This window comes from Rhinolophus sinicus, chromosome 2, assembly GCF_057876585.1.
Source record: "Rhinolophus sinicus isolate RSI-liver-muscle chromosome 2, RSI-T2T, whole genome shotgun sequence".
In the NCBI taxonomy this organism is placed as follows: domain Eukaryota; kingdom Metazoa; phylum Chordata; class Mammalia; order Chiroptera; family Rhinolophidae; genus Rhinolophus; species Rhinolophus sinicus.
In genome coordinates, this window is record NC_142502.1 from 68337535 (window position 1) to 68360682 (window position 23148).

General features: G+C 34.5%; 1 protein-coding gene across 4 annotated transcripts in view; it reads right to left on the bottom strand.

Moving 5' to 3' along the window:
* Positions 1 to 23148, bottom strand: part of BCKDHB (branched chain keto acid dehydrogenase E1 subunit beta) — a 219477-nt gene that overhangs the window by 12766 nt on the left and 183563 nt on the right. For 2 of the 4 annotated variants that reach the window (XM_019729566.3, XM_074333225.2), the window contains exon 10: positions 9236 to 9384. In XM_019729566.3, the coding sequence (XP_019585125.1) occupies positions 9244 to 9384 (141 nt within the window). In that variant the 3' untranslated portion in view covers positions 9236 to 9243. Of the gene's footprint in view, positions 1 to 6623; positions 6793 to 7430; positions 7725 to 9235; positions 9385 to 23148 lie in introns of those variants that run through there. The other 2 variants (XM_019729567.3, XM_019729565.3) reach the window with 2 other exon arrangements.

Below are 23148 nucleotides of genomic sequence, written 5' to 3' on the forward strand. Positions count from 1 at the left end.
AGACAGATGTTATGGAACTGCTCATTTTCCTGCCCTAAGAGAAGGTTTCCAGCATTCAACTTTCAGGCTGAAAGTCTGAATTCATTTCTTTTATGGCTAAAACACTTGACATTAACACAACAATGCCTGCAGCTAATCTGCATGCCCTAGATAAGGAAAAAAAAAAATCAAAGGTTCAGGTCAAAATGGCAGGGTAGGTAAACACTGTGCTCGCCTACTCCCATGATATTAAAATCACAACTGAATTATAGAACAATCAGTCTAAAGAACCATCTGAAGACTAGCTGAACAGAAGTCCTATAACTAAGGATATAAAGGAGCAGCCACATCAAGACTGGTAGGAGGGGAAGACATGTGAAATTAGCTGAAAGACGTTAAACTGTCAGTAACTGCAGATGACATGACACTGTATTCAGAGAACCCTAAAGATTCCACCAAAAAACTATAAGCAATGATAAATGAATTCAGTGAAGTAGCAGGATACAAAATTAATATTCAGAAATCAGTTGCATTTTATACACCAATAACAAACTGTCAGAAAGAGAAATAATGAAAATAATCCCATTTACGATTATATATATAAAATAAAAAATAAAATAAAAAACCAGAGAATAAATGTAACCAAAGGAGGTTATCTGTACTCAGAAAATTATAAGACACTAAAGAAAGAAATTGAAGAAGACCCAAATAAATGGAAGCCTATAACATGCTCATGGATAGGAAGAATTAACATTGATAAAATGTCCATTCTACCCAAAGCAATCTAAGCATTTAATGCAATCGCTATCAAAATACCAATGACATTTTTCACAGAATTAGAACAAATAATCCTAAAATGTATATGGAATCACATAAGGCACCAAATAGGCACAGCAATCTTGAGAAAGAAGAACAAAGTTGGAGGTATCACGTTATGAAACTATACTATAAGGCTATTAAAACAGTATAGTACTGGCATGAAAACAGACACACAGATCAATGGAATAGAATAGAGCCCAGAAATAAACCCACGCCTATATGGTCCATTAATCTATGACAAAGGAGCTAAGAATATACACTGGGGTAAAGCTAATCATCCAATAAATGGTACTGGGATAACTGGACAGATATATGCAAAAAAATGAAACTAGACCACCTTTTTCATCATATACAAGAATAAACTCAAAATAATTAAAGACCCAAAACCATAAAACTCCTAAAAGAAAACATAGGCAGTAAACTCTCTGACATCGCTCGTAGTAATATTTTTTCTGATATATCTCCTTGGGCAAGGGGAACAAAAGAAAAATATAAACAAATGGGACTACATCAAACTAAAAAGGTTTCACGCAGCAAAGGAAATCATCAACAAAATAAAAAGACAACCTACTGAATGGGAGCAGATATTTGCCAATGATACATGCAATAAGAGGTTAACAGCAAACATTTATAAAGAACTCACATAGCACCCAAAAAAAACAAACAATCCAAGTAAAAAATGGGCAGATGACCTGAATAGACATTTCTCCAAAGAGGACATACACACAGTTGACAGATATATGAAAAGATGCTCAATGTCACCAATTATCAGAGAAATACAAATTAAAACCACAATGAGATATCACCTCACACCTGACAGAACGGCTATCATAAAAAAATCAACAAACAACAACGGCTGACGCAAGGATGTGGAGAAAAGGGAACCCTCATGCACTGTTCATAGGATTGCAAATTGGTGCAGCCACTATGGAAAACAGTATGGGGGTTTCTCAAAAAACTAAAACTAGAACTACCATGTGACCCAGCAATTCCATTTTTGTGTTTTCATCCATAGAAATCCAAAACACTAATTCAAAAAGATGTAGGCATCCCTATGTGCACTGCAGTGTTATTTACAATAGCCAAGATACAGAAGCAACCTAAGTGTGCCCATCAATAAATGACTGGATAAACAAGATGTGGTACATATACAATAGAATATTACGCAGCCATAAAAAAGAATGAAATCTTACCATTTGTGACAACATGGATGGACCTAGAGGTATTAGGCTAAGTGAAATAAGTCAAACTGAAAAGACAAATGCCATCTGATTTCACTTATATATGGAATCTAAAGAACAAAATAAACAATCAAACAAAACAGAAACAAACTCACAGATACAGAGAACAAACTGATGGTTGCCAGATAAGAGGGGTGTTGGGTAGCTGGGTGAAAAAGGTGAAGTGACTAAGAAGTACAAATTGGTAGTTACAAAATAATCATGGGGATGTAAAGCATAGGGAATATAGTCAATAATATTGTAAGATCTAGGTACGGTGCCAGGTGGGAACTAGACTTATTTGGGAGATCACTTTGTAAATTATATAAATGTCTAACCACTATGCTGTAAACCTGAAACTAATATAAAATAATATTGAATGTCAACTGTAATTGGGGAAAAAATTAATAATAATAAAAAAAAAACTTAGAAAAATCAAACACAATACATAGACCAGTTGCAAAAGTGAAGGGTTTTCCCCAAGTATATTTTAATAAAAACATGTGGACTTTCTTCTTTCAATCTGAATATATTCCAAAGCATTCAGAATAATTGAATTAGGGTGCTTTGGACTGCAAGCAACAGAAATCACACTTGAACAAAGAAAAAGGTAGTTTATTGGAAGGATCTGAGGTAATTCCAAAACAGAATGAAAGGAAGAATGGAACAGTTGGCAGAAGTGGAGCTGGCCTTGGGGTGACTGACTCCAGAGAGGGGAACCTGTACAGGAATGATTCCATCTTGCACTGCAGCTTTCCTACTACACTGGTTCAATTCTTTTTCAGATTCAGATGGCCTTCCTCCAAAGGGAAGATGGCCATAAGTCCTTCCAGAATAACATATTCCCAGATGTATTTGTTTGAAAATCCTAAAGAAGGGATCTGATTGGCCCAATTTTAATCACCTCCCATCCCTTAACCAGTCATTGTGGCCAAGGAACTAGTGTCCACCTCTGGCCCAGTCTTAAGTCTGCAGATTCTACCAATCAGAAGAAAGGGAAAATAGCACATAGGGCCACTGGGAGGGTAAATTTGAGCCAGGCTGACTCTCCGTTTGTGATTATAAAAACAGAGATTAAGAAAATAAAGAAAAATTACAATCTTATCACCCTGAAATGAACACTTTTGAATGAGCATTCTATTTTGGTTTGTCCATTTGCATCTGCATACATTTTAATGTACAATTACTGTCATAGAACCACTTAAAAATACATAGCTTTGAAATCTATCTGAAGAAACAAGCTTAAAAATACAGAAACAATGCTCATCTTTGGGGGACCCTTGGGGTCTAGCTCTCCATAGGGGACTGAATTTCTGTTCCTGAATTTCCTTAAGAAATGAAATGCAAACCATGCCTCTGGTGGTATAAAATATCAAATACTATCAAAAGATCACTTTGAATGTCTACATTACCCAAAGTGGGCTCTACTTAAGTTCTTTTCAGGTACAAATCTGATTCAAGTATAGGTCTGCTTTTCCTTTCATTTGTTTGTTCAGCAACATATACAAAGTCTCTGTAGACCAAGCACTAGTCTAGGCTCTGCAGAATTGGTAGGAAACAAACACACCACCCCCCTGGCCTCTGCGGAATCAGTAAAACACTGTGGATAGAGAAAAAACAATTCCAGGATAATAAGTATGCAGATCATCCAAATGATCAAGATAACATTTTAAAAATAATTATTCTAACTCTTTATAGACACTGTATCGTATAAAAATTCATAGTAAATAAAATATTTAGAGTAGCCAAGTAAGCCTCAGCAAGAAATGAAAGGAATTTTAGCAAAACAAGACCTTGGTAACTATTTTCTTAAAATGATTGAATAAAATATCCTAATAATAAAGACCTGTGCTTATCAATACTTTGGATAAATGATTAGGTTCTGCTAAATAATTTCCTTCCCTCAAACAAAGGACCGCAATGGTTTTAGCCAACGCAAACAGCTATTACATGGCCTTTATTTTCTAGTATCATGAGTACATAAAAATGTAGCTCTAACCTTACAGGACACAGACATTATACAATAAAAAAAACTTTCACTTTTATGAAAAACAACTTTTGATCTTACAGTTTTATTCTTCTCATTTGGAACTTTATGCTTTTAACTTTATTATTTTTTCATACTTCTTGTGCTTCTTCCTCTTTATACTTACATTCTTGCATTTTCAGTTTCTTTCTGAAATATTTAGTCTATGAATTTTACCTCTGAGTAAAATACTGGCAGAAGCACATCGATGATCTCATGTGCTAAAGACTTTGTAATTGTTTTACATTTCCTCCTGGGTTCCACAGTTACTTAGGTTTATCTCTAAATAATTGAAATACTTGTCATTAATTTGGGATGTGGTCAGAAAACATGACGCCTTTTAATACTCTTTGAGGAACTTACTGTTATTTTTCTTTGTGCCTTAGTATATGATCAATTTTTTAAACTGCTGTATATACTTTAAAAGGTTATGTAGTCTCTGTTTATGGAGGCATAAAGTTTAAAATATATTTCTATTGACCTAACCCTATTAATTATTGTCTACTTCATCTATCAAATTGAAAGGCGACAAAGCCTTCTTCTACAACTGTTCTGTCCATATCTCCTGTATTTGTAAGTGTTTACATTTTAATATTATGCATTTATAACATAGAATTTAATTGTCATATCTTCACTGTGATATATTCCCTTTGTCAGATGTGAAACATTTGTTTTATTAATACATAAGAAGTACATTTAAGACAATATTTTAGATGTATCTTTTTATTTAACTTGTTTTCATTCTTGCTTTCAGTCCTTTCCAATTACAATTTCCTCATCCTTGTTCTAATTTTCTCATTTTCCTGACAAATATCTCTAATTACCATATTCAGCTTGGTATCAGATATCAGCGTTTCTAAATCTTTGCCCGTATGTGAATATTTTCTATTTCTTTCCAAACTGGATGGCCTTGGAGAGCATATCATAGTCTCCAAACCTCACGTCTCTATGGAAATTCCAACATGTGGGCTTTGGGTTCCTGGTCCTGGTCCCTCAGCCAAGACTTTCTGCTAAAGGTATGCTGTGTGCCTAGCTGGTTAACACCCATCATTTGTCTTCTCAGGTGTACTTGGAACAGGTAAAAGTTTGAGAACAAGCCTTTTTTAATTTAGTTTCCATTGGCAACGCTGAGGCTATGTTTTGTTTCACCAGCTACCTGACTTTCTGTTCTGAGGTTGCCGACTGGGCCTGGGCCGGGGCCATCTCTGTGGCTAGTGCTGGAGGGAACTGGGGTTGGCAGCCCCTCCGAGCCACATGCGGTGGGGAGAGGGAGTTCTCTAATTCTCTAAACAAAAGGCAGTGCTGTTACTAGAAGGTGGGGGCAGGAATGCCAGGCAGCAAGAAACCACACGTGTCTACTACAGACAAACTGATGGGAAAGGGATTTCACTAAACCAAATGGGACCCCTCTGGAACTTCCCAGGATTCTCACCAAGAGTTTTTAGATTATGTGACTTAAACCTAAGGGATTGGATTGAGGTAATTTCTGGATCTTGTGCCTCATTTGGTTTTCTAATGTACACAGGTCTGTTTCCTTAGCTTGGATAATATCTATCGGTTGTATGGAACATGGATGTCATATTTTTGTTCGAACGGAACTGGGTAATTTGAACTATAGAAGAATATATTCACTTATCTATTCATGTTGTCACACGGAGCAGACTTATGCTGAGGCTGAGTAGTGGGGTGATTCTGAACTTGGTATTCGTGTAACATCTTGAGTGTCTTCTCATTATTATTTTCTTATTTTCACAATATGGAACATTTGTTTCATGTAAATAAATGTATTTAAGACAATTACTTAAATGCCATAGACTGAGTTTAGTATTAACTGTAAGTCATTTGTTTTGGAGAGGAAGGGTATTTACTGGTGGGGGCTGCAGGGCTAGCTGGAGGAGGGAAAGTGCTTTCAGACCCAAGCGCTTAGTGCACAGATTATTCTCACAATTGGCCCCATGTTTGCTATTTCAAAAACAAAGTTAAAATAAAATTCAAATAGCTAAGGGAAAATTCCTACCAAATGAGTAGAAAAAAAATAGTATTAAAGAGTTATAATGGCAATATAACTTAAAATAAGTAACTTCAACTAAACTTATAAATATCAACTAAAAAAATAAATTCAACTAAAACAAATATGTTCAACTAGAAACCACTGTAGGCCAAGATGTGGTTGACTACCACACATTTTCTGCTCTGCTGGGCTGATCGTGTGAGTGCAGAGTTCCCAGCAACGATGCCCGGAGCCTTAGTGGAGAACCAAGACCAAAGCCAAAGTCCATACTGAGTGTTGGCATCTTAAACCCAGAAAGTCTTGTACTGTAAGCCAGCTGGATTCCCTAAATCTTTTCCAAACTTGTTGCTGACAAGTACATCTTTCCCCATCCTATACTATACAGGTGTTCCTATTTGGAAACCAAGGACAGGGCTTTATTTTTATCCCTATCACATGCTTTGGTTCTTTATTTCAGCCCACTGCTATCAAGAATCTGTGATAAAGTGTCTTTCTTTTACCTCCAAGTTTACAAATGTCACTTTCTATATCATCCTCTAAATACCTGATAAAAAAAAATAGGACACAATTTCTTAACTTGTAGTTTTAATGCAATATATACACACTTACCATCCTAAGAAAATGTGTCCATTTTTCTCAGTATTTATAGAGAAAGGAAAACATCGTTTGACCCTGTTTCTCTGCTTTTAGGGGTGGATCTTTCTGCTGGAACTGGCAAGAAGAAACTCTTCTGGAATCTGTGGGATGGAAGAGGGTCTAATAGCACCACCTTTGAGGGCAGGGCCAGGACGAGGGGTGCTGCAAGGGGACTCCTTAGGCTGTCTAGGCCTGTTTAAACTATGGCAAAGGGTGGAAGAGGCAAAATAAGAAACAAGAGGCCCTGACAGTTTCCTCAACAAGGAGGCTTCCTCCTGTCAGAGCCTTTTGTTGCTGCTAATGGTTTTCGTTTTAACTATGTAATAATATAAAGAACATGGAAAAAAAATTTTTGCTTTGTCATATCATGACAAAAAAAAAAAATACAACTATAGCAAAAGCATGGCACCTTTATAACTAAAGATAGGCTCATGCTGTCCATCTCCCCAAATTAGGAGAGAGGCAGCAAGGATGATCCTGCCCAACACACTGGGGAAAAAAACTGTGTATGTCCATCAGTACAACTTGTTGAAAGAAGAGGGAATAATGATGAAAAACATTCCAGAGGTTTTATCAACATACAACCACCTTTGCCATAAACAACTAAACCAAATACTATAAAGTTGAAAATTTAGTATTTCTAAACATTTCATTTTTACTCAGATCTAATTAACAAGTTAATCTATTACTCTGCAACAAAAATTATTTTTACTAATGAAAAAAAAAAGGACACACAACCTGAAGACAATCTGATTTTGCTTTATTGAATACTATCCCACACCCAATATTTACAAATGTAATTAAGTGGAATTTGTAAGACTATTATATGGAACATTTTAAAAAGCTAATCTGAAACACTTGTAATGGAAATCATCAATTCATGAGTTAATACAATAGCTAATTTATAATTTTTCAGACAATATCCATCATGATTCATTTCATAAAAATTCTATTTTCAAGAAGAGATAAGTCTGAGGATATATAAAAAATTCAGAAAAATATTTCCGTATCTAGTCATAATCTTCCAGCTTTTCTGTAAAAGAGATCAATAACAATTATGGACATTCTAGCCATCATGAATTAAATATACATTTTTTTCTCATGATTACTTTCTTTAATGCCATATTAAACTTTTAGTATAAAAAATCTCTTTTCATGATAGGTTTAAATATTTATTTATGTTTAAATAGAATGCATATCCAAATTTAGAACCAGCACCTAAACTTTGCTTTACAAATAACAACAAAGCATATAGCCGCACGTTATTAACCTTGATCCTCCATTATGGATGATCCATGGAAGGGAACAAGATGGACAACAGAATGAGGCAACCCCCTAACCAGTCCTAAGAGTGACTTATTGTAGAAGACAGTTACTTTCATAGACGTTAAGAGGACATAAGAAATACAGTATCTACCTCTGCATGTCTGAGAAAATACCAGTCACAAGTGGACTAATGGCCCTAACTAACATCTGTAACAACATCCTCAGAATAGAACTACAAAAAGTGTGGGGCTCAGAGTGGCAGAAAGTGGGGGTGGGTGGGTGGGAGGGCATTATTTTCTCTCTCTGCACAAATTTAAAAGTCTGTCTTTCTCTGGTTTTAGGTGAGCTAGATCTTCTTATCCATACACAGAGTTAAGGAACATAGCACTTCTTATCTTTAAAAAAAGTACAGCTGTGTTATTATTCTCCCTTTTCCTTTGAAAGACCATGGCTTTTCAAAAGGTCTTATTATATTTTTTGCACAACCTAGATAATAATATGTAAAGCAATTAATCCTATCTATGCATTTTGAACCATTTCAAAAATGCCAAAGATAAAATCAGTGAGTCAGTGATAGCAACTTCTATAGCATTAAAACCCTGAAAAATAACTTAGTAGTTTTTAATGGCATTCATTGTTGCTAGACTAACACTGCTGAAGGGGCATATCAGCACAACTTAGAAATAGGAATGAATAAATATAATTTATTATCCACAATTTAAAACTATTCACTTGCCAAAAAGATTCTGGAAATGATGGTGGTGCTGGATATTTTTTTTTAAGTAAAAATTTCCCTTATCCACAATTAATAGGTTTCCTGTTCAACAAACCTATTTTTCAGATAATATAAAGGCCAATTTCAGAATGTTATAGATCACCATATAGTTGAAATCACTGGCGTCTAAATTAATGGTGTTTAAAGGGTCTCTTGAAATAACAAATATTATCCCTATTTATGAGGAGTTTGAATATACAGAAATGATGGGTGTATTTGCAATCAAACCACGGCAGAGAGCATCCTCATCTAGTGCTTATTCAGTGTTAACAAATGCATGCATCTGTGTTAGAAATTATAGCAATCAGAGATTACATATGCTTAACATGTTTCTATTAAACAAAAATATATTATAAATTTAAATTTTTTTCGGAAACCTACAGTTTGTTCTGAAAGTTGCCATTTTCCAAAATACAACACACTGATGACTGTTGTTCCTTGAGTAACAGAACATTATTGTCAGGAACACACACTAGCTTTCTCAAAACGCAGTGCAGACTTACCTATGTGGTCAATAGTTGATCATTTTTCGAAGGGCATCATAGCACTTCCATTTGTCTGGGATGTAGAATGGCTCAAAAATGTGAGGAAATGGTGTATCATACCCACATACTCTTGATATAGGAGCCTCCAGGTTCAGAAAGCATTCTTCCTGCAGGGAAGAGTACAGATGGTTAACTTCAAGATGTCTTTTTTTTCACTGAGATTAAATAGTTCAACTTGACATACAATTGCATCTAAGGGCATTAAAATAATTAAGTATATTATAATGTGAAAAAAGCAGGTTTAAAAAAGCAGGTAACAAACAGCATGTTTGGTGTGATCCCAGGTTTATTTAAAATATTTTCATATATGTATGTATGCACATTTTATGCCCACATACATATGTATCTATTGTTTAAGCCAAATTAGGATTATACCAAACATGCTGACCTACAAACATAAATGGAAGGCATGATAAAATCATAACAAAATGTTCACAGTAAGCTCAGCAGCTTGAAATTACTGAGGGTACATGTTTTCTTTAGTTTTCTGTATTTTTCAAATTTTATATACCATAAGCATGTATTGCTTTTATAAAAATTTTTATAATTACACAGCCAGACTGAGTGTACCAGCTATGTGATTGTGTCCTGATTTCTCTCATAACCAGGCTATTTTTAGATGCCTTTGGTTCCAGGGCCAGTGATTCCCCAAGCCCACTGATCTTTGCCTGACTAATCTGTACAAATCTCTCAGGTATCACCTTAGGAGTCACCTCTGCAGGGAGTCTTTCTTGACACCTCACCAACCCTGCACCACCCAGGACAAAGAAAGGGCTTCTGTCCTGAGCTCCCACAGCACTGCACTCAGCACACTCCACTGTAGTCGCCCAATTATCTGTCTCCCCTGAGAGACTATGAACTCCACGAGGCTGGTGAAGGCTAGAGAACTGGTGTAAACATGTAAAATCTCAACTGCAGAAAAATCCTGTAGTACGTTGTTTTCAGGTGGTGGAAAAATGTTATTCAGGTGACAACTTCAATTTTGAAAATTAAATTTTTAAGGAGTTAAAAAAAAGTCTAGAAAGAGAGATATGTGATTAAACTATTCTTAGAAAGATGATATTAGTTTTCTCATTTACAGCTATTACCTGAAACAAAAACTTCTGGATTTTTTATATACCCATGTTATTATGCATTCCCTTGCTTCATACACAACTTGAAGAGGTTCACATTTTCTTAAATATTTTACTAATTGTATTTTTAAATTTTCATTTGAATGGAAATGTTTACATGAAGAAAACCTGATGCCTGATGTTCAGTCCCTTCGCTCTGTGCATATATCTTCTAGTAACAAGAATACTGGGGCAGAAAGGGCCCAGGAATAGGACAGATTAGCTCCAAAGGGCACCATCTGGCCACTTATGCACCTCTCTCTGCCCCCAATAACCACTGTGACTTACAATATCTAACACCAAATAAGTGCTGGTTTTCCTATCAACAGGAAATCTTCATTAACAACTTGAGAATCTTGAATACATAAGATTTAAAGAGTCACCTAACAAATTCCACTAGTAATAAACTCAAAAGATTGAGTGGATTGCAACAAGTAATTTTAAAGGAGTCAATTTGGGATTAACTCAGTTTTATTACTTTAGTTGACATGGGCTGTTTTTCCATCTTCCCTAAATACTGCATTCTTCATAAACAAGCCAACCATGGAAACTACAAAATACAGAATATCAAGGGCAACATATTTCACTAAGTGCCTTTGATTTTGCACTTGTTACAAAATATTTTTTCTTTAGAATTAGTACCCTAGAAAGCTGGCTTATAACAAAATAATCTGTCAGTGTGAAAAATCATTCCTTTTAGCATGAATATTAAAATTATCAAACTAAATTTTTTTCCCCAAATAGCAATGTTTCTAATTCCTCAAGAATGAGAATCACTCTTTATAGGAATACATCTATATGCTAGCACGAGCATAGAAAAAGGTCTGCAAGGTCACACTTGAACTGTAAACAGTGGTCACCCTTTGAGACTGGAAGTGGCAACAAGGTGGGGAAGGACTCCACTTCATATTTCATAAATATTGTTGGAGTTTTTATGACACAGTATTAGTTTTATAATTAAATGCCACTGAAATAAAAGAGTAAAGAGAATAATTATCTTTTTATATGAATAAAGGTTCCTATTTTATGTTACAAAAATTTGTGATTTTATATGTAGCACTTCCTTAATTTTGAAACAAGTCTATAAATTAAGTGGAATTATATGATTATACAATACTATACGTAAGTATATAAAATGTATTGTAAAAATCATGGAAGATAATTCAAGGATGTAGAAGACTGTGATTCAATTTTATAATGCTATACCCTGACCAATTGAAACAGTTTGAAATTTTAACACTTTGCTAACTGAAGTATATTAAAGAGACTTAAATTATTCCTTCCACAACTTGTGTTATAAACTTCTTTTAAAGCAATTAGAAATAGATGTTTGGGTCAAGCAGCTGTACAGAGTTACTTCCCACTGAACTGCTTCATATACAAATGATTTATGTGTGAGTATGTTTCTTTGGGCAACCATCCAAACAGGGCATTCTTGTTCTCCATCAGTTTTCTTCATAGAGAAGCTGTGTACAAACACACACACACACACACACACACACACACACACTTAGAAAAAGAAATACTTGAATCTCATGGGCAGGTTTATTGATCAATGTACCATATTAATTCTCCACAAAGTATATCTCTTGCTTCATTATATACCATGTAATGACCCCATAACTATAGCAACCATATGCTCTAAATTTCCAAAACAATCCAGATTAATCATATCTACTTTTCCATCAATCACATTTTTCTTTGTATTCCATAAGCACACTCATATTTTAAAAACCATGTTTAATGATTTTTGATTCAGAAATAGTAATCCACATAAAATTAGGAAGAAACAATGACCTCGCCCACAGGGTTATTGTGAGGATTACCGGTAGCATCCAACACAGGGGTTAAGATGGGCAGCATCTCCCTTCCTGGAGAGCTTAACATGGAACAATGACAGATAGGACTGTGCTTTGTGGTTCCAAAACGGATTGCACTGTGACATGTATAAGAGAACCCAGAAGAGAACCCAGACAGATGCTAAGAGAAACTTTTCTCCAGCTATTCGTGGACCAAAGATTCACTCTGGGCCCAGTGAAAAGGACTGAAAGTGAACCCAAAACCAATTATGTAGCAATGCCTACATATATTTTCTTGTGGTATGTGCTTTCACACAATCAGGTGCTTAGTGACAAGTAGATATTCCTTCCACAAGACTCTTGTGTGAAATTCTATATATGGGATTTTGAATTTACTTCTAGACATGTTTTTTTGTAACTATGGGAATTTTCTTTCTAAAATATGTTAATAAGAATAGTAACAAGTACTTATGTTATAGCAGGCATGGTGCTATATAAATGAGTTATATTTCATCTCATTTAATCATTTTAACAAATCCATGAGGTAGGCATTATATTCCACTTCACAGATGAGGAAACCAAGGTGAAGGAACTTGTCCAAGGTCAAATAGCTACATACATAGCCAAGTAAGGTTGAAACCTGACTACAAAACCCATGTTTTTAGTCACTCTTATGCAGTATTGAGGCACTACTATTGAGGATATTAACAACAACAACAACAAAATAAATATAATAGGAATAAAAAAGAATTATGAAATGGAAGGCAGGGGATGAAGGTTTTACAACAAAACCTTGAGAGGCATAACAGGCTAAGTTCCGTCCAGGAAGCCCCTTTCATATATATAAGGAAGGTAGAGGCTAAGACATGTGAAGAAACTGAAAGTACACACTTGAGCATGAAAGTAACACCAGAGCAATGAACAGATGGTCCTAGGTATCAGGAACCTCTCAGGCTATCCTAAATGATTCAAATGAGCATAACTCAAATTATTTATACATTTGCAATCTGGCTTGCTATGCATATTATAACCAGAAAAGGAAACAGATGATGTGAAATTACAATTCCAAGTCATAAAAATCACAGACACAGGCAAAACAAATTATTTGCCTATTTTTTTGTAACAAAACAAAACAAATTTAGTAGTATCTTGTTGAAATTGCAGGGGACAGAGATCCTATAAATTTTCTAGCAGGTAAAAGAGGGTAAGAAAAAATAAAATGATCCATTATTGTTTTAAAATAAATGAAATATTGATAGTTTTTTTCAACATTGATTAATTGTACTGTAATTATTCCCATTTTGGTGAATGTAAATTAGATTACATATTATATGTATGTGTGTGTAAATGTATACATATTAGGGCTTCTGTGGGAGCACTCAAGATCTCTCAACACTTAACCCCATTTCCCCATTAAAGTTTTAAGTGCATCAATCATAGATTCTCCTGTTACCGTGTCACAGGAGTTACATCACTGAGATCAGTCTCAGGCATTCCACACTGTGGTTTCAGTCATTCTCAACAAATCTTTTTGTTGTTTTTAAGGCAAAGCCCCAAAATATAATTGATACAGCATGGAATTTGGAATACTGTCTGAAGGGAATCTATGTTCTACTGTGATTTAACCTCTCCAAGCTTTTAATGACTCAAGAGCAAAACAGAAGTATGAAAAATTCTGCTATTTTATCATCCTGTCGTTTTGTAACACTATTGTGTTACCTTGCCTATTTCCCTCTCTAGATTGTGCGTTACCATATGAAGTATACCTAGTGCCATGCCTGACACATCATAGTGCTCAATAACTGCTAGGCTTTTGTTTTCCTCTTAAGATTTTCCAAGTTATAATAAACACAAGGGATTTGAAATCATAGACCAAATTATCATTGCGGACAAGATTCTGGTACACAAAACAGTCAACACGGATAAATAATAATAATATCCCTTATAGCACAGAGCCTGAACAACTACCATTTGTCAGACACTTACTCAGCCTTGTAAGAAAAGACCAAAACGAAGTGCAGTTTGAGGAAGGAGGGTGGAGACCACTGAGGTTATGAAGACAGTACTCTGGCCTCAAGGAAAGGCAGAGCTGGGTGCTGCCCCCTGGTGGAGAGCAGGGAGCCTGAACACTAACTGCCAGTTCCTGGGATTGGAACGACAGTCTGTATGGCTAGATAGTGAAGAGTTCAGTATATGGTTTACAAATTTCCACTGAAAAGAACACAATTTCCATGCAGTGCTACTATAGAAAAGCAGCCTGCCAGTCAGCTACCGGAAAGGTTACAAGTAAGAGAGACTGGTAGGTAACTGAAAATAATCAAGGCATACAAACTTCAGAAAACAGTGGAGAATAAAGAGCGTAAGATATCATTTGATTTATTTGTAAAGCAATCTTTTTGTTTTTGTTTTTTTTAATTCAAGGCAATTCCAGGCTCAGATTTTTTTCTAAGAATAATTTTGGGATAATTTTTATTCAGGTCTTCTAGTGACAAAATGCTGACTATTGCCCACTGTGCAGGAATACATATCATCTTGAGTTGGAAAGTTATGAAGTTTAAAGTGAGATAAGAAAAATTTAGGTCTTTTATATATGTTCCTACTTTCTTATAACTGATATTGGCTGATGAAATCCCCTTCATTTTCCTGAAGAACTATTCAACTAATTTTTCTAAACATTTAATGGAAAGTCAGAAAAGCAGGACAGTAATGAGAAGCACATCACAAGTCAAAATAGACATACATTGCCTATACAATCATCTGATAAATCAAGATTTTATGTTCCTCCTTGGAACAATGAAAAAATCACTTCACAACTTACTTTCAAAATAACAATACAAAAAAATTGACTTTTAAATTATTTTTCAAACAAAATTCTCCAAGTTATATCACATAATTATTATCACGCTACCATAACACATTTAAACTATGAGAATATATTTTGCTTCAGGGGTGGTAACTTAAGCTATAAATGTAATGAGCACTGAGCAAGACACACAGATGAGTTATCATTTCTTCTCTAGGAGAAAACATTAGGAAAAAGTTTAAAATTATTTCTAAACGTAGTTTTTTTTATTTTTTAATTAAAATGTATTGGGGTGACAATGGTTAGTAAAATTGCATAGGTTTCAAGTGCACAGTTCTGTAATACATCATCTATGTATCACTTTGTGTTAAACCTGAATTCTAATACCATTTGATCCTTGTCAATTATTATTAAGAATAAAACAATGGGGATTTTGCTTCTAAATACAATTAGTTGTCCAGAGGTCATAAGGAGCAGTGCAAGAGTTAAACTTTAAAAATATGAGGAAAACTAAACTAATATACCAAAATGATGTATATTTGATAGCTTTAAAGTGTAGAACTTAGAAAGTTATTTTTGATTATAAGTTGATTAGTCCTTGTTATTTACGTCAGGTTAGACTTCCCCCACTTTCCAAATATTGTCAGAGAATATTTGTTTTAAATTTGTTTTAAATCTGCCATGAAAACTTGCCTATAACTAAAACATGAGTTTGGGCACATGAGAAAAAATGATTCTGGTGTCTTAAATCATACTTTCTCAGCAAATGAATCACAGAAATCTGTGAAAGCACTATGCCAGCAACGCCAAAATTGATTTCATCACTGAATTAAGTAAATGCAACCTTACTAATGTAAAATAAACAATATTTCATTTAAGTTAATAAATAGTATGTACCATATTTTTTAAACAGAGCCTTGTGTATGTATGTGTGTGTGTATACCAATTTTCTACATAGCACAAATCTACAAAATTAATTCTTCAGACAGCAGAGTCCCAAATATACCCCCAAATTAACAGGATGCTCCCCTAAACATTAGTGCTATGTTTTTTTTTCTAATATCATGTATACAAGATGCATCCAACAAACATTTTTTGATATGAGGTCTCTCACTTTTAAAATGCAGTTGAAACAATATAACTAAATAAAAGAGCATATGAATAACATAATTTTATCCAGATTTGTATAACACCTGAAACATTACAGTCAAACCCAACTATTTCAGCAAAGCTTCCATGTAAAATCATAATCTTGACTAAATTAAAAGCTGAGATCTCTATTAATTAATTTCATTGGAAAGTCTTCAATGTCAGCTGACTTTTTAAAAAAATTCCATTTCTTCCTCTTTAATGCAAATTACTGGCAATTTGGTTGAATTTTTGTTTTCTAAGTTTTTTTCAGCTAGTTAAAGAATGAAACTGAATTCTAAATTAGTATTTTCATTTAAATTCCAACTCCATTTTTGAAATGGAATTTTATTCTCTGAAGTTAGAAATACTATTTCTGATCTAAACAGGTTTCCCCAGATATAGTCTAGCTATCTAAAACAAAGTTGGAGCATGATATTAAAATATGCATAAAAATGATTCATGGCTCAAATTCATAGTCATGTCAGAATATAAACAATGTAAAATCCTCTATGAATCTCAATATGGTAACTGTTGAAACTGAAATAGAACAAATTTCAATATCAAAATTTAACATTAAAAATCAAGAATTTATTACATAATATAAATTGCTTTTGTCTCAAAATTATAGTTTTGTAAATTTCACTATTTTTAAAATCAGAAATAGGTTAAAGCAAGTGACAACTCATTTCTACAATTTATAATCTTGTCTAAAATAACTTTTTAAAAAATTACAGAGTGCTCATTATGGCCCAGGAACTACACTAAATACTTTATAAATATTAACTAACCTTAATTCTCATAAAAACTAAATAGCAATCACAAAGGTAAAACTAGCACCCCATCCAAACCACTTTGGTTTTCCAGGTAAAATCTGTAAGAGTCTGGTTCTGCTTTCAAAATTTCCTCTAGATACAGTCTTGAGCTATGACCCAAAGCTGCCTCACCATTTTCACCTGAAAAGCACTGTAAGAAACTATGGCTAAAAAAATCATTTCCTCATTAAATCTTTCTGCAACACATTCTGTTTATTTGCTGCAATCTGTCTCCAATGACGTTCTGAGGTTTTGAAAGCTCAAAGTGAAAAGTTTAAATTCGTTTGAGTTATTCAATGTGCAAATTTTGACATTTAAAATGTACTGTGGCTACACTGCTTTTGTTAAAACAATTTATATTCAATAGAGAAAGAAGAAACAGCAATGCTCTCAAATTTCCACAGCCACTGAAGCTTCTCAAATTTTATAGTTCAAAATTCTTCCTATAGAAGAAAGCATCAACGGCACCAAAGTTTGCAAGTGGAATTTCTTTAGAATGTGGATGCATAATGATAAACATAAGCGACTTGCAGCCCTGGCTCATCTCATGAACAAATCACTCTCTGTAAGGTAGGATTTTTGCTTGGTTTGGCACCAGGAAATTTAAAATACTAATGTAGAGCAACTTTTGATTATCCTACAAAGCATTCATTTTTTTCTGCTTGTTTTTCCACAAAATTCTTTATATAAGCATTCTAATACACTACTAAATGGTGCTCGGAAGGCAGAAATCAATTCTGGCAAAAGCGACCTGATGATTCCTTTGTCTCATGACATAGAAAATACATTCTTTTAGAATTTGGGGGACTGAACCTGCATGAAAAAAATTTCTGTTAGGATCTGTCACTCTCCCAATTTTGCAACCTGTATTTTAAGTTTCAAGACTAATTACAAAGCGAAACTACTTGAATAGAGTGATTTCCCCCTACCTGGCACCATCTTTCTAAAAAGTTTGAAAAGCTGGATTAAAAAAAATAATAGCTAAAATATTTGCTATCTTACAAATGACATTCTTTTGTTATAATATAAAGGAGTTTTATTGCTTTTTCCTTCTCTTTAAAAATGTTAGATTTCTAGTTGATGTTGTAGTTTGTTTAAAAGAATGTTAAAACAACTTGCTAAATATAAAAAAGGCAAGGAAAAGGGAAAAATCAACTTTATCTACATAATGCCAGAAGAGATGTTTCTATATTTTTATTGAAATTAAACAAACTTTATTTTAAGGTTAATCTTGGGTATCATAGCAACACAATCTTTAAACTTGGTTTTGCTAAATGAATAAGTAAGACCAAGTTGTTTTTCAGCAGTTTAATTCTGGTCAATAGATCACTACAATTTTACTGAGAAAAGCACAGCAGAAATAAATTTTCCAGGCTATGATCAATTATTAGGGAGATATGGTCAAAAACTTGTTAATTGGATTCCAATAGTAGTATAGTAGCACTTCCAAAGTTTAATAACTGAACAAATTAACAATGCAAACAAGTTTCGGGCAGGAATCTCTGACCTGAGTAAGAAAAGGCTTATAAATGCTGTCATTATTTAGGAGGATGACTTTTGCTAACATGATGCATTTGACCTATTCATTAAAACAAACCGACCAATTGTAATTTTTGTCTTATCCAATTAAAATAAAATGCAGAATCCCAAATATATTTTCCTCTTTACTGCACTTACATATCTATGTTTCTACTTCTGAGGTTGCTTAATATTTCCAACAAAGAAGTTTTTCAGGTTCAATGTCTATGCATTTGCATATACATATTTTTCATGTTAGAATTTCAAGAATGGAGAGCTATTTGAGAATTAGAGGGTGAAATACACATGCCTCCTTTCTTCCTCCCAATATTGGATAAATTCTATACTGATAAGAGAAACCCAGATCTGCATGTATTCTCACAAAGTCTGTATTGCATGCTCAGTGTGGACAAATTTCTAATAAGCCTGCTAAACATACAGATACACTAGTGAGGGGGTGGCCTAGTGACTGGGACCTAGTTCTACATACTTTTATAGTTAAGTATAAAAATATAATATCAGAATTGCCCAAAGGTAGTGTATAATAATAAATTTAGATGAATTAAATTTATATAGCTCGCATAAAATGGTAATGTTCACATAATTTATTTAGATGGACCAGAGCATTTACTTACGATTTTTTATCTACTTACTTGAGGCTGAATTAATTATATTAAGTCAATCAGGTCCCACAATTAGGAATCAGAGGCTAACACACACAGCACTGACTCCCCAAAGAAATCACAAGAGTGTCCCTATATGTCATACTTGTCTATCACACATAATGATGCACAGAAGCACACAGGGACACAAACAAACAATCCTGTGTTTAATCAACACATCCTGGCCAGTATCATGAGAAATAACACGGCAGCCTACAGGAAAAGAAAGGTATTTTTCCATATGCCCATCTGTTCAGAAAAGGAATATGTACATGCATACAGAGAACAGAAAAACCAGACATTCACTAAATAGTAACCAAAGAGATGTTCTTATTTTGTAAGAAACAAGTATAATAATTTGTATAGTCTCACTTAATCCTTTCAACAACTCTATGTGGTAGCACAAGTGAGGAGCTGAGATTGGTGAAGTTTAAGTGACGGACCAAGAGAACACAGGTACTTGCAGTTTTGTTGGAATTTACCAGCTCTCTTAATTAAGCTTGGGTGCACTGGGAAATCTCTAAAATTTCAAAGTGAACCAGAGAGTTTTTCTAGGTTACAAGGTAGTATTTGTATCTAGTGCTGTCATTCTAGGTGTGAAACAAAAACTAGTGGAATTCTCTACTTGTTTTTGTCAAGCCCGATCAAGACATTTTTTCAACTTTAATAAAAACGTTTTTAAAATCTGGCATATCACTGGTTTTCTTGTTTATCTTATAGGCTAGACTAGAAATAGCTTGCAGGCTGTACAAAAACTGAGGGTAGGAGGGGGGATTTGGATTTGTGTGCTAAATTTTGCCCATGGGCCAGAATTTGCTAACCCTTGCCTTAGAACAATCATATAAAAAATGACTTATTATTCTCATTTCAGAAGGAATGGACTAGGAGAACTTAAAGTAACATAGCTATGACTATAGTTTTAGAATTACGTATCCCTTTCTCTGTTGTGCAGGTTTCTAGGAGAGGCTGAGGTAAAAACTGCAAAAAAAGGGGGGATTAGCTGTTTACTGCCTTTTTGGGATGTGTTACTGGGGAGTATAGATCGGTCTTTTTAGAGTTACAGTAGGTTAAGCTTGGATTTATGTTTTGTTTCTTTTAGGGACTTTCTGGGGAGAAGATGTGTCAATGAGGGGAAGGGTGGACATGAGTAGACTTTGTTTCTAGTTCATTACCAACAGCTTGCTTGAGTGTAGGTCATGAGCTGCCATTTTGAGTTCTGAAGCTGTGAATTCTCAGGAAAAACTGGACATTCAACCTATGGTAGGCTGTAAGCTTAAATTTCTTCTACCAAGAATAAAACACAAAACAAAACAAAACAAAAACAAAATACAACAAAAAACCATTAAAGTGCTTCATTAAGAAATTAAATTTGCTCCCTTTCATTTATTTCCTTATCTATGATAGAATCTAGATGAACTTAGGTAGCTAAGTAATTTGAAAAGAATGTGACAGCTTTTTGATAAATTAGAAAAATATTTTTTCCTAGCCTTAATTTAAATGGGAAAATGAAATTTAATCCTCTCCTCATAGTAAATACTTTATCACTATTCTCCACGGTTAACTCACTTTATAAAACTCTAAAACTACAGAGGAAAACTTCTAGAGTATTTAAAGAAATGTCTTTTGAGAATAAAATCAAATTCTTTTTTGCAATTAAAACAACAGACTACAGATGCGACACTGTTATTAAATTAATCTTAAACTAAAATGTAAATTTAAGTGCAGCACGGGATCTCTCTGTCACACACTGTACTTGCCAGCTTCCATTAAAGGTTATTGCAGAGTCTCCACAGCTAGCACTGGGGTGTTTATTAAATAGCCGTGGGCCCTCATGTTGTAGGTGTAAAGCTAGGTGCACACACATAAACGTCATCAAGTGGATATGGCTGTGTGAAGATGGGTCCATCCCCGTGCATGGAAGCAGACAGGTCCCAGTTGCTTGGGACAAGCCTGTCAGTCATCCCTGGGAAAGTATCACTTTTAAAAGCTCGATTAAAAAATTATATATGTGTGTAATATATCTGGGTTACAATGCATTAGAATTTCATCATTTTCAATTCCCAGTTCTCTAAATGAGCATGCTTATATTTGACATAACAAATCACCAACGCACAAGGATTTTCCTTAGGTTTCCTCAAATACTAATTATGTAGCAAATCTAATTAAGTTTGTATGACTCACTTTAGCAGTAGTTACTTCAGTTACCTCGGAATTGCCAAAAGGGGTCTGAAGTGTCTATTCTCCCTCCAAAATAATCAGGCTGCACGCCAAACTGATAACCATTAAACACAGCTGCAGAGGAAATGTGTGGTCTTGGTCCTGTAAACACAGTGTTCACACATCAAGCTGCCCTGTGAGCAACTACAGATTCAGAACTACTGATTTCAGGTTTATGTTACTATTTTATACATGAGTATGAAGTCACTTGCTTTACCCAGCATGGCCTGTGCTGATTTCTATAATGCCATGAGTTTCTTCACCTAAGAACACTCATTGAAACTGAAAATCCCAAATATTGATAAATACATTTCGATCAGCATCTTGTTGAATTGGTTTTCAAACTCTATAGCTCACATGAAAAAGAGTACAGGTTGCTTTGTGTGTTTGAGAACATATTTATGGGATAATTAACATGCAATATATTTAACCTCATTCCTGAAGACAATCACATATCCTGTGTTTATTATAAATGCTTTTCTTTTCATTATAGAAGATAAGTGTGTAAAAAAAACCTGTGGACAAATCTGAGTTACAGAAATTACACTATTTTATTTTATTTCAGTAACTCAAATAATTTCCATAAAAGGAAATTCTTTTCAGAGGGGCTCTCCAAATGGGGTGGGTTGCCGGATGCTTAAGGCCAAGACCGCATTCCCTCCGAGGCTGTTAGATCGCTATGACAACTCCCCTTTCCCTATGAGTAAGCAACAGCTATGAACACTAAAATCTGGAAGGAGAAAAAAAAAAAGGTTTTCTTTTCTGTGGCGATAATAATATTTTCAAGACTGAAACATACCACTTTTTGTGCAAGACAAACTATATCTTTGCTAACTGAATTATTACACGAAAATTCAACTTTATAATAAATGCAAAATTAGTGAAATCAGCCATTGTACTCCAGTTTCAAAACGAGTATCATTTGTGACATAAGTAATCTAAGGATGTTACAGCTGGAGTGGGTTATGGGTCTAGGCAGAAGAAGAAATTCGATCTCCAGGGAGCGTTGACATATCAGAAGCAAAACAGACAACAAGAAAACAACATATGCTTCCATGCAGCTCTTGGAGTTTCTTAAAAGCAGCACACGTTTTCAACAGTTATATTTCTTATCTGTGGTTGTTTCCGATATATAATATTAGTGCACAGGGTAATTCATTGCTAACCAAATTGACTGCATTTATTAAATTAAATACATCTCCCTCCTATTTAAGGCAGTAATTATTTGCCAGTTTTGTTTTCACAGTCTTAAGTATTAATAGGTATATCTTTAAATTGTATCTCATTTTAGGTGTGCAAAACCAACATTGGTTTTCATAGCCTATTGTATTAGAGGAAAAATGCCTGATACAGACTTAGCATCAGTAAATATTTGTTAACGAAACAACTCCAGTTTTGACTTATATTCTTGTTCACTCTAGGGCATTAATGGCCTTAGTCACTGATGATGCAGAAAGTCATCAAGACAGGAAGTAGGGTGTAGAGATTTTTACTCCTTAGCAATTTACTGCACGCTGTCTTACTCGTCTGCCAGATGCCACACCACTGCCATTGTAATCATGTTCCTCCCCTAATTAAAAGTTTTGCCTGGCTCCCCAAAACTTATGCTTTATTTACCCCTATTTCCCTCACAGCCCAGGACAGACATACACAGGCCCACCTCCATTGCAAAGTTTATTATTTATAACACCGCCTTTACAAAAAACCTCTCTACTCAAACACTGATTTTGCTATCCCTTGCTATCTTCACAAAATCCACGTTTCAAATTCAGCTCCAATGCCAGGAAGCTTTCAGGACCTTGAGGTTGATTTTTTTT